The sequence below is a fragment of the Panthera pardus genome, unplaced genomic scaffold (genome assembly GCF_024362965.1).
Source record: "Panthera pardus isolate Hobbes unplaced genomic scaffold, ASM2436296v1 HiC_scaffold_7, whole genome shotgun sequence".
Classification (NCBI taxonomy): domain Eukaryota; kingdom Metazoa; phylum Chordata; class Mammalia; order Carnivora; family Felidae; genus Panthera; species Panthera pardus.
Genome location: NW_026527002.1, coordinates 40,584,265 through 40,601,810, shown reverse-complemented (window position 1 = coordinate 40,601,810; position 17,546 = coordinate 40,584,265). Strand labels below are relative to the sequence as shown.

Below are 17,546 nucleotides of genomic sequence, written 5' to 3'. Positions count from 1 at the left end.
AGCTTGTCAAGTTGCACAAAGAACATTCCTGGTATTTTACCGTTTCTCTGACTTTTCTGGATTCATTTTGGGAGACTTGCTGTCTTGGTAATACTGGGACTTCCCATCTGTGAACATCACCTACTTCTTCATTTATTTACTCCTTCAATAATGTTTTGTGACTTTTAATCCACAAAAATGTTGCACATAAATTGTAGATTTAGTCCTCAATTCCAGGTGGTGTGCTGGTGCACAGAAAAGTAATTGGTTTGTGCCTATTGCTCTTGTAGTCCAATAACTTGTTGAATTCTTTTTTTTTTTTTTTAATGTTTTTATTTATTTCTGAGACAGAGAGAGACAGAGCATGAGCATCTCTGCCAGATGGAGACACAGAATTCAAAGCAGGCTCCAGGCTCTGAGCTGTCAGCACAGAGCCTGATGCGGGGCTCAAACTCACGGATTGTGAGATCATGACCTGAGCTGAAGTCAGACGCCCAACCGACTGAGCCATCCAGATGCCCCAACTTGTTGAATTCTAATAGTTTATAATTCTCTGGGATTGTCTATGTTGACATAACATCCATGAGAAATGACAGTCTTGTTACTCATTTCTAACTCTTTTTTTTTTAATGTTTATTTTTGAGAGAGAGAGAGAGAGAGAGAGAGAGGCAGAGAGAGGGAGACACAGAATCTGAGCTGTCAGCACAGAGCCCAGTGTGGGACTTGAACGCTCAAACCGTGAGATCATGACCTGAGTGAAAGTTGGATGCTAACTGACTGAATCACCCAGGCACCCCTCATTTGTAAGTCTTATATCACTTTTTTCTTGTTTTACCATGTTAGCAAGGTCCTCCAGTACAGTGTTGGATAGAATCAATGATAGCGGGCATCGTTTACTTTTTTTGCTTAGCTAATTATTATTTTTTTAAACTGTTTATTTTTGAGAGAGAGAGCATGAACAGGGGAGGGGCAGAGAGAGAGAAGGAGGGAGGTAATCCCAAGCAGACTCCGTCCACACTGTCAGTGCAGAGCCCGACGTGGGGCTCAAACTCACTAACCCTGACTGAGATTGTGACCTGAGCCAATGTCAGATGCTTAATGGACTGAGCCACCCAGGTGCCCCTACTTTTTCTATGTTATTTATTTATTTATTTAATTTATTTTTCTTTCTTTCTTTCTTTTTTAATTTTATTAAAAAAAAATTTTTAATTAACATCCAAGTTAGCATAGAGTGCAACAATGATTTCAGGAGTAGATTCCTTAATGCCCCTTACCCATTTAGCCCATCCCCCCCCCACAATCCCTCTAGCAACCCCCTGCTTGTTCTCCATATTTAAAATTTTTTTTTTTTTAACGTTTATTTATTTTTGAGACAGAGAGAGACAGAGCATGAACAGGGGAGGGTCAGAGAGAGAGGGAGACACAGAATCCGAAACAGGCCCCGGGCTCTGAGCTGTCAGCACAGAGCCCGATGCGGGGCTCGAACTCACAGACCGTGAGATCATGACCTGAGCCGAAGTCGGCCGCTCAACCGACTGAGCCACCCAGGCGCCCCTATTCTCCATATTTAAGAATCTCTTAAGTTTTGTCCCCCTCCCTGCTTTTTATATTATTTTTGCTTCCCTTCCCTTATGTTCATCTGTTTTGTATCTTAAAGTCCTCATATGAGTAAAGTCATATGATATTTGTCTTTCTCTAATTTCATTTAGCATAGTACCCTCTAGTTCCATCCACATAGTTGCAAATGGCAAGATTTCATTCTTTTTGATTGCCGAATAATACTCCATTGTGTGTGTGTGTGTGTGTGTGTGTGTGTGTGTGTGTGTGTATATATATATATATATATATATATATATATATATACACCACATCTTCTGTATCCATTCATCCATTGATGGACATTTGGGCTCCTTCCATACTTTGGCTATTGTTGATAGTGCTGCTATAAACATGGGGGTGCATGTGTCCCTTCGAAACAGCACACCTGTATCCCGTGGATAAATGCCTAGTAGTGCAATGGCTGGGTCGTGAGGTAGTTCTATTTTTAGTTTTTGCGGAACCTCCATACTGTTTTCCAGAGTGGCTGCACCAGTTTGCATTCCCACTTCTTCTACTTTAACAGTTACCATTGAATAAGATATTTGCTGTAGGTATTTGGTTGATTCCCACCCTCAGGTTAAGGGTATTCTTTTATATACTTATTAAGATGATTTAAAAAAACTATGAATGTGTTTTCATTTATAGCAAATGCATTTTATGCAAGTATTAAAAGAATTACATAACTTTCTTTGCTTTGTTAATGAGGTAAATTACATTAATAAATTTTCTAATATTATACCATGGTTGTATCCCTAGAGTAAACACAGTTTAAAGGAAATTTTTTATGTATTTGCATTTTAAGAAAAATTTTTTAATACTTTTGCATTTATATTCATAAATGAGATTAGCCTATAGTTTTCCTCTGTCATAGTCTCTGTTGGTTTTGCCATAATGGTTACATTAGCTTAATTAAATGAACTGTAGAATTTGTCTTAGTTTTCTATGCTCTGGAACATAAGATTGAGATTGCCTATTCTTTGAGTTTTTGTATATGCGTATTCAAGAGGGGTAGATTTTTTTTTTGAGAGAGAGAGAAAGCACAAGCACGGGAGGAGCAGAGAAAGAGAGAGAGAGAGAAAAAAAGAGAGAGAATCCCAAGCAGCCTCTGCACTGTCAGTGCAGGACTTGATCTCACAAACTGAAAGGTCATGACCTGAGCTGAGATCAAGAGTCAGACACTTAAGTGACTGAGCCACTCAGGTGCCTGGAGAGGGGTAGATTTTTAAAATGTTGAAACATTTTCTTTAATGGTTATTGGTTTATTTAGGTTTAAAAATTTTGTCCTTAAGTCAGTTTTGATAAGTAATATTTTTCTACAAATCATTTTCAAGTATATTGGCATAAAGTCGAATATTTCTTATGCTTTTAGCATCTACTTTCTCTGTAGTTGTGCTCCCTTTTTCATTCCTTGTATGTTTGCTTTTTTCTTTTTTCCTAATAAAACTTGCCACAGTCTATTTTATTAGTCTTTAAAAAACCCAACATTTGGTTTTGTTGGTTATGCTATTAACTTCTTGTTTTCTGATTCATTAATTTCTCTTCTTATTTTACTTTTTATTCTTTATGTTTCTTTGGACTTGCTCTGCTGTTCTTTTTCTAATCTTTTAAGTTGAATGTTTTGTCCATTCATTTTCACTATTTCTTCTTTTTAAGGCAAACATTTATAGTGCTTCCCAAAGGAAGAAATGACCCCAAATACCAGGCTTACCTTCTGGAGTTCCTTCTCCTGAATCTTGGCTTTGTCGTTCTTCATGGCCTCTTTAAGATCCCAATACATTCAAGTAGACTTACTTTGTTGAGGTATATTGTTGAAGTCATTGTTGTAAATATCGCTAAGGTAATTATTGAGGTATAATCTATATACAGTAAACGGTCTATATGTAAAATGTACAATTTGGTAATTTTTAAATATTTACTCATTTATTTGAGAAAGAGAGAGAGAGAATGCAAGAGGGGGAGGGACAGAGAGAGAAGGAGATACAGAATCTGAAGTGAGCTCCAAGGCTCTCAGCTGTCAGCACAGAGCCCAATTCTGGGCTGGAACCGACGAACCGTGACATGAGCCGAAGTCAGATGCTTAGCTGACTGAGCCACCCAGCCACCCCTGGTGAGTTTTGGTATATGTATATAACCATGAAACCATTACCACAATAAAAATAATGAACATATTTATCCCTCCCCAAAGTTTCCTTGTGTTCCTTGGTAATCCTTCCTTCCCTACCCTCTGCCCATCCCAACTCCCCCTCTTCAGGCAACCACTGATCTGATCTACCTTCTGTCATGGTAAACTAGTTTGCATTTTCTAGAACTTTATGTTAATGAAAGCATGAAAGTATTTACCTTTTTTTTGGTCTGGATTCTTTCACTCAGCATAATTAAGATTTGTCTGTGTTGTTGCATATACTAATCATTCATTCCTTCTTAAGACTGGGTATGTATATGTAACCACAATTTGTTTATACATTCATCTGTTGATAGGCATTGGAGGATTGTTTCCAGTTTGGGGCTCTTACAAATAAACCTGCTACAAACATTTACCTAAAAGTCTTTTGTGTGGACATATACTTTTATTTCTCTCAGACAAATATCTAGGCATGGGATAGTTGGGTCCAGTGGCATGAGTGCGTTTAAAAATATTTTACCTTGTTGTCTCAGCCAGGATTGTCAATTGAATTACTTAAGTTACTATTATAAGAAGTAGAAGTTCCCTATATGTTTTTCTTGTATGTTTGTGGTTTCTATTTTTTGTTTTCTTTTTCTTTTTTTAAAATGTATTTATTTCTTTTGAGAGAGAGAGAGAGAGGGAGAGAGAGAGAACATGAGCAGGGGAGGGACAGAGAGAGAGGGAGAGAAAGAATCCCAAGCAGGCTCCACGCTGTCAGTGCAGAGCCCAATGTTGGGCTCGACATCATGAACCATGAGATCATGACCTGAACCAAAATCAAGAGTTGGACGCTCAACCAATTGAGTTACCCAGGCACCCCTTGTTTTCTTTTTCTTTTTCTATTTAAGTTTCTGATTCCACTGGAATTTCTTTTGGTGTATGGAATGAGGTATCTTAACTTATTTTTCTCCATATGGTTAATCAATTGTCCCAACACTATTAATCCCATACATTTGGCAGTAATGTAAATAAATTGATACTTAAAGTGTACTTTGGAAATGCATCAGAATACTGGAAGAAGATTTGGAAATCTTGTTAATTGAAATAAACAGAAACAGAGATTTGTGGGATGCTTGGAAAGGCAACAGGGAAGTGAACAATTCCCAAGTGAAACATTAATTATGGTTATTTTGAGGATATTTTTTGCCATACTTAACAGAAGAACAGACAACAAAAGACATTTTAACCTCAAATATTTATCTCAGACAATAACTTTATGTAGTCTGTACTTCTTCCTCAGTAACAATTATGAAATTTAAGAAAACAAAGTTGTTATTTTGAATTTTAATCATGTTAGTTAGATGTGAAATGAGGATAAGAAATGAAATAGTCTTTCAAGTAGACCAGTGTGAAAATGTATAAAACACAGACTTGCTACAATTCTCTTATATGATTCATAGTTTAGAAACAAACATTTCTCCTTCCCAAGTTAAGATAAATCATGCATGAAGTGGCAAAATTTGCATTTCCCCACTGGAAAAAGAAGCTGCTACTCTTAGTTCTTTTAGATTTGATTTCCAGTGTATGTGGTGTGAACTTTTTGATTACCATGTTAATAAAGATAATTCTTGAATTTTATTATTTTACATTGCAACCTTATTATAATTACTATAGAGGAGGCATAGCTCTTGCTCAAGAACTGTGGATTGCACCTGGGATTTAAATATTTAACATTTTCATAAGAAAATGAGTTTAATATAATGCATGATTTGTGCAAAATATAAATTTGCTTTTAAGAAGATTACATGAACTTGTTTCAAATACTGCAAACTCTGTTATAATTTTTTTTCTGTATAACTTCTCTAAGCTTTCAGCTATCTTAATCCAAAAGCATTTTAATTTATTCACTCAGCTAACATTTGGTTACTCCTTTATTCAACAGATGTTCACTGACACTATAAATGAAGCCTAGGTACTGTTGTAGATGTTGAGGATGCAGTGTGGAACAAAGGCAAGGTCTCTCAACTCATGGGCTGTGTGTTCTATTCTAGTGAAATAAACAGACAATGAACACACACATACACAAATGAGATAATTGTAGGTAATAGCAGATACTGTGAAGAAAACTAACTGTGTAATATGAGAGAGAATGACTGAAATGGGCAGCAGACGAGAGCATGGCTCATAATACATACTGAGGATCGGTGCCGAGCCGTCTGGATGTGAATCCAAAATGGCGCCTACGACGGGCTTTGGAGAAGAGCAGACCTGGATTAAATCCATAGCTCTGCCTGGACGCAAGCAGATTTATCATGAGCTTCAGCCTCATGAGTTCATTGCTTCAGACTCAGAGTTCCTCCCTTGCATATCCCTTGTGAATGAAGGGAGTTGCAGAGTGTTCTAGGTGGTGAGAGCCAGGTAGCAACCAGGAAGCATTCCAGGTGAATTGTTTAAATCTATGTCAGAAGAAAAGGACTTGCATATCTTTTTTTTCTTTTTTTTTTTATGTTTATTTTTTTATATTAAATATAATTTATTGTCAAATTGGTTTCCACACAACACCCAGTGCTCATCCCAACAGGTGCCCTCCTCAATGCCCATCACCCACTTTCCCCTCTCCCCCACCCCCATCAACCCTCAGTTTGTTCTAAGTTTTTTTTTTTTTCTTTTTTTCTTTTTTTCAACGTTTTTTTTTTATTTTTATTTTTTTGGGGACAGAGAGAGACAGAGCATGAACGGGGGAGGGGCAGAGAGAGAGGGAGACACAGAATCGGAAACAGGCTCCAGGCTCCGAGCCATCAGCCCAGAGCCTGACGCGGGGCTCGAACTCACGGACCGCGAGATCGTGACCTGGCTGAAGTCGGACGCTTAACCGACTGCGCCACCCAGGCGCCCCTGGTCTCAGTTTTTAAGAGTCTCTTATGTTTTGGCTCCCTCCCTCTCTAACTTATTTTTTTTTCCTTCCCCTCCCCCATGGCCTTCTGTTAAGTTTCTCAGGATCCACATAAGAGTGAAAACATATGGTATCTGTCTTTCTCTGCCCGACTTTTTTCACTTAACATAATACCCTCCAGTTCCATCCATGTTGCTGCAATTGGCCAGATTTCATTCTTTCTCATTGCCAAGTAGTATTCCATCGTATATAGAAACCACATCTTGTTTATCCATTCATCAGTTGATGGACATTTAGACTGTTTCCATAATTTGGCTATTGTTGAAAGTGCTGCTGTAAACACTGGGGTACAAGTGCCCCTATGCATCAGCACTCCTGTATCCCTTGGGTAGATTCCTAGCAGTGCTATTGCTGAGTCATAGGGTAGATCTATTTTTAATTTTTTAAGGAACCTCCACATTGTTTTCCAGAGCGGCTGCACCAGTTTGCATTCCCAACAGTGCAAGAGGGTTCCCATTTCTCCACATCCTCACCAGCATCTATATAGTCTCCTGATTTGTTCATTTTAGCCACTCTGACCAGTGTGAGGTGGTATCTCATTGTAGTTTTGATTTGTACTTCCCTGATGAGGAGTGACTTTGAGCATCTTTTCATGTGTCTGTTAGCCATCTGGATGTCTTCTTTAAAAAAGTGTCTATTTATGTCTTCTGCCCATTTCTTCACTGGATTATTTGTTTTTCGCTGTGGAGTTTGATGAGTTCTTTATAGATTTTGGGTACTAGCCCTTTACCCGATATGTCATTTGCAAATATCTTTTCCCATTCCGTTGGTTGCCTTTTAATTTTGTTGATTGTTTCCTTTGCAGTGCAGAAGCTTTTTATCTTGATGAGGTCCCAATAGTTCATTTTTGCTTCTAATTCCCTTGCCTTTGGAGATGTGTCAAGTAAGAAATTGCTGCAGCTGAGGTCAGAGAGGTTTTTTCCTGCTTTCTCCTCTAGGGTTTTGATGGTTTCCTGTCTCACATTCAGGTCCTTCATCCATTTTGAGTTTATTTTTGTGAATGGTGTAAGAAAATGGTCAGTTTCATTCTTCTGCATTTTGTTGTCCAGTTCTCCCAGCACCATTTGTTAAAAGACTTTTTTTTCCATTGGGTACTCTTGACTGCTTTGTCAAAGATTAGTTGGCCATACATTTGTGGGTCCAATTCTGGGGTTTCTATTCTATTCCATTGGTCTATGTGTCTTTTTTTGTGCCAATACCATACTGTCTTGATGATTACAGACTTGTAGTAGAGGCTGAAGTCTGGGATTGTGATGCCTCCGCTTTGGTTTTCTTCTTCAATATTACTTTGGCTATTCGGGGTCTTTTGTGGTTCCATACAAATTTTAGGATTGTTTGTTCTAAGGGACTTGCATATCTAAGAGTCAAGTAATTAGTGGTAGTTTCTGTTTTCATTCTGAATATTCACTTTCATACCTAGTTTTGTATGTGTACATTTGAATTCTATTTCTTTGAGAGCCTCCCTAATCTAACTTGGATAAGCTTCAAGCCCTGCAAAACTTGGGTTCATTCCTATCTTGGCCATTGTCTATTTGTATGACTCTGGGTAGGGTATTAAAATTCACTGTGCTTTAGTTTCCTCTTTTGTAAAATGGGAATAGTGCCCTGATCATCAGATTGTGTGAGAATTAAATGAAATTAAATAATATTTTAAATGTTATGCACAGCATCTGACACATAGTAAGAGGTTACATAATAAGTGGTTATTAAACTATTAAGTTATAATAATAAGCTATTACTATTATAAATTATGTTATAATTATAAACCCTCAAAGGATTTATAATTCTCGTGGAGAAACAAAATCAGCAGACATAATTTTATAGGACACTTGTATACAGAACAGTACGGAGGTTTAAAATGTAGGCTCTGGAGTCAGATAAGCCTATTTAAATCCTAGTTCTGTGACTTATTTGCTGTGTGACCTTAAGGCAGTCACTTAAATTCTGAGTCTCAGGTTCCTCATTGGTAGAATGGGGGCAATATCTTGTCAGTGCACGGCAAATCTTTAATAATATCAAGGTATTTAAACTAGAGAAATTCTCTCACATAAGCACAGGAGACCTTCATGAGAATGTCCATTGCTTCTTTGTTTACAATGGAGAAAAATTGGAAACAATTCAATTTTTATTTTATTTTTTAAGAAAAAAAATTTTTTTAACATTTATTTTCGAGGAGAGAGAGAGAGCACATGTGGGGGAGGGGCAGAGAAAGAGAGAGGGAGACACAGAATCCAACGCAGGCTCCAGGCTCTGAGCTGTCAGCAAAAAGCCCGACATGAGGCCTGAACCCACAAACCGTGAGATCATGACCTGAGCCCAAGTCAGGCACTCAACTGACTGAGCCACCCAGGTGCCCCGAAACAATCCAATCTGCTTATTCATACAATGGAAAATATAGGAATTAAAATGAATGAACTAGATCTATGGTTTTAATAGTAATAAACCTAAAAGCATAATGCTAAGAAAAAGCAAATTATAGAATGTATATATACTGATAACACTCATGTTAAATAAAAATATCACATAAAATATTACCATATATTGTTTATGAGTATATGTGATTTAATTATCCATTGCTTCATAATAAACCAACCACCCTAAAACTTATGGCTTAAATCAACAATTTTTTTTTTTTTTGGCCTAAAATTCTGCATTCTGGGCTCAACTCAGCTGGGCAGTTCTGCTGGTTTTACTAGTCAGTCACTCACTTGGTGGCTGGAAGGTCATCTGGAGCTGGGGTCAGTGGCACCTGGGACAGCTGAAATTTTCTCTTTCTCCGTATAGTTTTGGGACTTCTCACTCCCATGTAATCCCATTTAGTCATCATGTGTGGTCCCATTTACCTGTGGACCCTATGTGTAGTCTCTCACATAGGCTGTATTCTTACATGGTGGGTCACGGCTCCCAAGAGTGCAAAAGTAGAAGAAGCCAAGAATTATTAAAGCCTAGTTATGGAATTGGCCCAGTATCATTCCTATCATTCACAGACCAGCTCAGGATCTAGGAAGGGGGTCTACTGAATGGTGTGAATTCCAGGAAGCGTGGCTCATTGGAGGCAGCTAATGTAACAGAGCACCACAGTGTGTGTGTGTGTGTGTGTGTGTGTGTGTGTGTGTGTGTGTGTGTGTAATGAATCTACACATTGTAGTCAGAATACACACAAATTTATGATACTAGTTGCCAATGGCTAGGAAGGGAGAGGTATGGGACTGGGAAAAAAAGAATTTTCAGTACACCTATAACATTGTGTTTCTCTAAAAACTAAATCTGAAGTAAACATTACCCTTCACACTTTTTTTAAAAATTAAAAAGTTGATTAAACAATAGTTATTAGTATGTAGGGAGGTTTGGTGAATTCGGTAAAGTTGCATGATACAAAATAAATGTACAGAAATCGGTTGCATTTCTATACACCAATAATGAAGCAGTAGGAGGAGAAATTAAGAAAACAATCCCTTTTACAATTCTACCCCAAATAATAAGATACCTAAGAATAAACTTAACCAAAGAGGTCAAAGACCTGTGCTCTGAGAACTATAAAACACTGATGAAAGAAATTGAAGGTGACACAAAGAAATGGAAAGACATTCCATGCTCATGGATTAGAACAACAAATATTGTTAAAATACCTATACTACCCAAAACAATCTACACTTTAAAAAATTTTTATTTTAACATTTATTTAGTTTTGAGACAGAGAGAGAGCATGAACAGGGGAGGGGCAGAGAGAGAGGGAGACACAGAATCTGAAACAGGCTCCAGGCTCTGAGCTGTCAGCACAGAGCCCGACGCGGGGCTCAAACTCACGGACCGTGAGATCATGACCTGAGCCGAAGTCGGACGCTTAACCGACCAAGCCACCCAGGCGCCCCAACAATCTACACTTTTAATGCAATCTCTATCAAAATACCAACAGCATTTTTCACAGAACTGGAACAAACAGTTCTAAAATTTATATGGAATCACAAAAGACCATGAATAGCCAAAGCAATTTCGAAAAAGAAAAGCAATGCTAGAGGCATCACAATTCTGGACTTCAAGTTATATTACAAAGCTATAATAATCAAAACAGCATGATACTGGCACAAAAATAGACATGTAGATCAATGGAACAGAATAGAATATCAAGAAATAAAACCACAACCATAAGGTCAATTATTCTTTGACAAAGTGGGAAGGAATATCCAATGGGAAAAAGATACTCTCTTCAAAAAATGGTGTTGGGAAAACTGGAGAGCAACATGCAAAAGAATGAAACTGGACCACTTTATTATGCCATACACAAAAATAAATTCAAAATGGGTTAAAGACCTAAATGTGAGACCTGAAACCATAAAAATCCTAGAAGAGAGCACAGGCAGTAATTTCTTTGACATCAGCTGTAGCAACTTGTTTCTAGATAGGTCCCCTGAAGCAAGGGAGACAAAAGCAAAAATAAACTATTGAGATTACATCAAAATAAAAAGCTTCCGCACAACAAAGGAAACATTCAATAAGACTAAAAGGCAATCTATGGAATGGTAGAAGATATTTGCAAGTGACATATCCAATGAAGGGTTAGTATCCAAAATATATAAAGAACTGATACAACTCAACAACCAAAACCAAATAATCCAACTTAAAAATCGGCAGAAGACATGAACAGACTTTTCTCCAAAGAAGATATGCAGATGGCCAACAGACACATGAAAAGATGCTCATCATCACTTATTATCAGGGAAATGCAAATCAAAACTACAATGAGATATCACCTCACGCCTGTCAGAACGGCTAGAAACACAACACTAGAAACAACAGGTGTCGGCGAGGATGTGGAGAAAAAGGAACCCTCATGTACTGTTGGTGGGAATGTAAACTGGTGCAGCCACTGGGGAAAACAATATGGAGATTCCTCAGAAATTTAAAAATAGAACTTCCTTATAATCCAGCAATCACACCACTGGGTATTTACCCAAAGAATACAGGTACACTAATTCAAGGGGATACGTGCACCCCTATGTGTATAACAGCATTATTTACAATGGCCAATATATGGAAGAAGCTCCAGTGTCCATCAACTGATGAATGGGTAAAGAAGATGTGGTGTGTATATATACAATGGAATATTACTCAGCCATAAAAAAGAATGAAGTCTTGCCATTTTCAATGACATGGATGGAGCTAGAGAGTATAATGCTAAGCGAAATAAGCCAGTCAGAGAAAGACAAATATGATTTCACACATGTGGAATTTAAAAACAAACAACAAAGCAAAGGGATGAAAGAGAGAGAGAGAGGGGGACAAAGCAAGAAACAATGAATTATAGAGACTTAATTATAGAGACTCTTAATTACAGAGACTCTTAGTTATAGAGAACAAACTGATGGCTACTAGTGGGGGGAGGGGTGGGGTGGGGGATTGGGTTAAATAGGTGGTGATTATGGACTGCACTTGTTGTGATGAGCACAGGGTGATGTATGCAAGTGCTGAATCATACACCTGAAAGTAATATAACACTTTATGTTAACTGGAATTAAAATAAAAACTTAAAATATACATATAGGAAGGTTTAGGTTAATAACCCAATAATCTGGCATGCTTTGTGTTTAGGAACATTGTCTTCGTACCACAGCTCTTTGCATGGTAGCACATCTCTGATTCACACAGAAACAGGCAACCTCAAGGTCAGAGTTTTAAATATGATGATTAAATGCAGCTTTATAAACACTTAGTATGGTATTGAATGTTGAGTTTCATAGTGTGATGAAAGCAAATGTGCTCATAATTATTCAATTCATCCCAGATTTCCCAGTGTCATTGGAGAACAGCCCAGGGTGACATAAATGACAGGCTGCGCATGAGGCTGTTACAAATATGAAGAACAGTGTGGGCTGCAAACATCAGTGAAAGAAAGCTTCAGGAGGATGTGTGATGTGAATTAGACGTCAGTGATTGGGTTGTTTTGGACAAGTGGATTAGATGGCTCAAGATTCAGGGCATCAGAGGAGAGGAGAAATGTTCCAGAAGAGTGAGAATCCCAAGTGTAAGAAGTTGGGTAGGGGAAAATTTGGAGGTCCTTAAGAAGAACATTAAAGAAGTGTCAAAGAGTCATAAGAGCATTTTAACAATAACACAAAATGTGAAATTTCATTTAAATGAAAAACCTTATTTGAATTGAAAAATGATTTTAAATTTTGTCTCTGTTAGTAGTTAACTTTATATTACAGCTGGCTAAACCCTTAACTTTAAAGTGACAAAATAGAGAAAACAGTTATTCCATGTTGGCACTGAAACCTTGGGTCACAAGTCTGAGAAGTGACTTAGTCAGTCATGACTTGCCCAAACAATTGAGACTGGGGTGATTCATTAGTGGCCTGTTTTATTAATAACCGTTATTCAACTAACAGGGAATACTTCCCAGATGATGAGTATGTCTAGAAACCAACTTAATAGGCTTTGGGTAGCTCTGAATGTTGGGGCAAGAACTGCCCACGGGAGTGGGGGTGTCTACCGTACTCTAAGCAGTTGTAGACAGTAGATACTGCACTGAAATTGGTACCTGTGTGGCTAGACAGAGGAATGAGAAGCTTCAATAATCAAGTGGAGGAAGCTTTAAAAATATTTAATATTGAACAAAAAACATTCCTCTAAGAAGAGAGTTTTGTGTAACTGCTCTGTTTAGGCAATTTGAATTAATGGCCTCCTGCCCAACATAAGCTTGGGGCAACCTTGGGGCAGCCATGATTTAACACCCTTTTAAAGAATGGACAAGCAGAGGGCAGCGAGGCAGATCATTACAAACAACCTCAGAGCCAAGAGCCAAGGACCTTGAGTAGGTTAGAGTCCAGGAGAGGCCAGCAGGCAAAGAGTGTGGCAAATCAGACATCTGGTGAGGATCCATTGAGCTTTGTGTTACTGTGGGAGAAATCTCATCTCTGGTGACTCCATGTGGACCAAGTGTTTGTGAGTTGTTCAACCTTGGTTGACAAAACTTAGGTTTTGTTTGTATATTATTCTACAATGGCTAACACTTGGGTGTTAGTTGTAGAAATGTTAGCAGGACACATGAAGTACTTAAGTTATTCTCTTGAAATAAAAAAATTTTAAAGCCCCTGGTCCCTTCCCTTCCCTCCCCTTCACTCCTCTTCTCTTTCCCCTCTCTTTCCTTTCTTTCTTTCCCTTCCCGTCTCTTCTCCTCCCCTCCCTTGCTTTCCCTTCCCTTCCTTTCTCTCCCCCTACCATATGTGTAATAAAGATATTGGATCTATTAATTAATTAATTAATTAATTAATTTAAATTCAAGTTCGTTAACATACAGTGTATTGTTGATTTCAGGAATAGAACCCGGTGATTCATCACTTACATGTAACACCCAGTGCTCATCCCAACAAGTGTCCTCCTTAATGCCCATCACCCATTTAGCCCATCCCTACCTCTCTTCCAGCAACCCTCAGTTTGTTCTCTGTATGTAAGTCTCTTATGGTTTGCCTCCCTCTCTGTTTTTATCTCATTTTTCCTTCCTTTCCCCTATGTTCATCTGTTGTGTTTCTTCAAATTCCACACAGGAGTGAAATCATATATTTGTCTTTCTCTGACTTATTTTGTTTTGCATAATACACTCTAGTTGCTTCCACATTGCTGCAAATGGCAAGATTTAATTCTTTTTGACTGAGAGATATTGGACTTTTAAAGCTGTATATGTAGCTTTCATGTGGGTATTTTTAATTACACATCCCAAGTAATGAAGTTAAAATGTCATGATAAGTTTTGGGTATATGATTAATGGCAAACTGTGACATTCAATGCACAATTTAAGTCAGTGATCTCTAAACACTTTTGATTATGTAGGTTGTAACTCTATCCAATTTTTAAAAAATGTTTTATTTATTTTTGAGAGAGCACATGTGGGGGAGGGGCGCAGAGCAAGGACAGAGGATCTGAAGCAGGCTCTGGTCTGACAGCAGCGAGCCCAACGTGGGGCTTGAACTCACGAACCTAGAGATCATGACCTGAGCTGAAGTCAGAGACTCAGCCGAATGAGCCACCAAGGTGCCCCATTCCATCACAGCTTTTGAGTATGCACTCCTAATATATGGAGTTTATTTATTTATGCACTGTATACATTTACTACTGTACTAATTAAATTAAACTTCTCATATTTTCCCCACTACCTCAATAGTTCAACTTACATATTTTGGGGATACACGAATCCCCTCCCCCACTGATCCCAACAACTTCACATAATAGTTGAAACAGTTAACTAGTTAAAAAAAAGAGGTTTTAAAAAAATATTTTCTTTAAAATTTCTTTTAATGTTTATTTTTTTAGAGAGAGAGAGGACAAGTGGGGGAGGGACAGAGAGAGAGAGAGAGAGAGGGAGACACAGAATCCAAAGCAGGCTCTAGGCTCTGAGCTGTCAGCGCAGAGCCTGATGCAGGGCTCCAACTCAGGAACCGCAAGATCGTGACCTGAGCCGAAGTTGGATGCTTAACCGATTGAGCCACCCAGGCGCCACTAAAAAAAATATTTTTTTAATCCTAATCATGGGAGAAGAAATGATCTATAATTTTCGGAATTTAATCTTTGTTATCAGTATTGTGCTTTCTGAGCCTACCCTTGATCGCATAAAAGCAGTAAATAAAATCTCAAGAAACAGTGACGTGGAGTAAGGGATTCCTTCTGTTGGGAGATGGTGCAGGGCAAAAAGTCAGGAACAGAGGACAAATTTAAATTTAATTTTATTGTGTATCTACTTTGTGTCAGGCATCAGGAACACCAAGCTATAGAAGAAGTGGTCTCTTCAAGTTGCTTATAAAAGCCTTAGAGACTTAGAGAAATTTATCTTTTTGGAGGAAAGAGCCAGATAACCACACCTATGCAAGCATTAGCTAAATTCACGTGAAAGGGAACAATGGGTAGAAACAGAAAAGTTGTTACCACAGGTTATTGCATATTAGTTGACTATCCATTCTGTGCCAGGCTCTTTTATATATGTTACATCATTGGATATTCTCAGGAATTCTGTGAGATAGGCATTGCTATCACTATTTTACAGAGGAGAAAATGCAAGCTCATATAGATGAAGTAGTTTGTACAAGGTCAACAGCCAATAAATCATATAGCTAGGATTCCAACCTGATGTAAATAGTTACCATTTATTGAATGTTTTGGGCAGTGATGAGTGCTTCATTTATTTTCTCTTATTAGGTCGCCAGAACAACCCTATGACCTGCTGTCATTTTGCCCAGTTTACAGATAAGGAATCTGGGATTTGGAGAGCTGCTCGTGGTGTACAAGCACCAAGTGGCTCTCTGATTTTCTTCTCTCAATGATGAAACAGGTGTCAGGGCAAGGGCGAGACAGACCAGGGGGCCAAGGAGTAGCCTGTGGTGTGAAGGGCTGCTTCCAGCGCTCTAAATGGGAATTGGTTGCTTTTAGGCTCATTTGTAGCCATAGCAATATAGGATGCACATAAATGGTTGGGTGTGCTTTAGCTAAATATCAGTAAATCTGCGTTTAATCTTACCCATTGGTCATGAGTATTACATCTTCCCAAGACACTTCTAGGTATAAAGGCCTAATTTAAGAACAATGGCAGGAGATTGTGTCTGACATAAATTTTACTGACTCTACTGACCGTCTCAGCCCTCGTGCCCTAATCATTGATGCCCTGGCTGACAGAGACCTCCAGACTGGATTTATTTTGCTTCCTCAGAAGGCTGATGTTAATCACATTTATTTCTAGCCTGTTCTTAAAGCTTGCCATCCACATTCATCCTCATTATCCTTCCCGCGCCCTTCTGAGTCATCTTACCTGAAGATCTTAGAGCTGTGCTTTGTTTCAGGCGCTGCGGTGAACCACGTAGGTAAATAATGTTTTTATTCTTTCCTGATCTCATAAAAGTAGAATTGTGGCTCAGTTACATTCTCCAGAGAGTGACTTTTATTCATGTGTGTCCAGGCAAGGAGTTCGTCACACAAACAGTGAGGAGTTGCTAAGCAATGTAATACACACTTCGTTAGTTGCAGCAGTGAAATTGTTTGCTCTTAGCAACGTGATAAGTGGGGGATTCCAAGCTAAGGTCCTGATGACACGGGTACAGTGAGGTCTGGAAGGCTCAGACGTGGGTATCTTTTGGTTTGAACCCCATGTTCTCCTTTCTCCTTCCCAAATCCCTTTGGATTGGTTTCACCCTATGTAATCAGGAGTGAAATAGAATGTGTAAGAATGGGAGAGGGCACTGATGAGCTGTTTAGTGCTTAGTATGTCCTTTAGCTGAAATATCAATGTATCCGGGCTGGGGTGGGGTGGCAGGGTGGGTATCGAGAAATAATTTAACTCTACCAAAACCCATGGCTAACTTCTATTGGTTCTTTAGGTTTCGGCTTAAATATCACTTTTCCCTAAAACCCCCCCAAGAGTGGATTAGGTGTCTCCCGGTATGGATATTTGTTGTTGTTTCTGGTTGTTAACATCCAAAACCTCTACTGAATGTGGGGAAGAGTTCCCTTATGTGTAGTATTTGTGGGATCCCTTCCTCTTCTCATGGAAGAAGCTGAATGAGGGCAGATTTCTCTCTCACCCTCTGACAGTCCAAGTCTCATCCAATCTGATTCTATTTTCTGGAATTTTGGATTGTGAGTGACTGACACAGAGACAAGCATTTTTCTTTGCCTAAATCAGCCAGAAGTAGTTTCCAGGCTTGCCCTGGGACACTTGGATGAGCCACTCTCTCATGAGCTCCCAGTGTATCTCTATTAGTTTTGTAAGGCTTCCTGACAAATTATTATGAATTTTGTAGATTAAAACAACAGACATTTAGTTTCCCACAGTTCTAGAGGCCAGAAGTCCAAAGTCAGTATCACCGGGCCAAAATCAAAGTGTTGGCGGGGCCATGCTGCCTCCAGGAAGGGAGAATCCCTTCCTTCTCT

At 38.6% G+C, this 17,546-nt stretch overlaps 1 protein-coding gene across 1 annotated transcript in view; it reads left to right on the top strand.

The window, feature by feature from the left end:
* The window catches only part of LOC109269505 (RAD54 homolog B), a 120,416-nt gene extending 116,303 nt beyond the window's left edge, over nucleotides 1-4,113 (top strand). Inside the window, exon 14 of the mRNA XM_053896079.1 lies at nucleotides 3,512-4,113. Within this exon, the coding sequence (XP_053752054.1) occupies nucleotides 3,512-3,573 (62 nt within the window). The 3' untranslated portion in view covers nucleotides 3,574-4,113. The remainder of the gene's footprint in view (nucleotides 1-3,511) is intronic.
* Nucleotides 4,114-17,546: the final 13,433 nt, after the last annotated feature.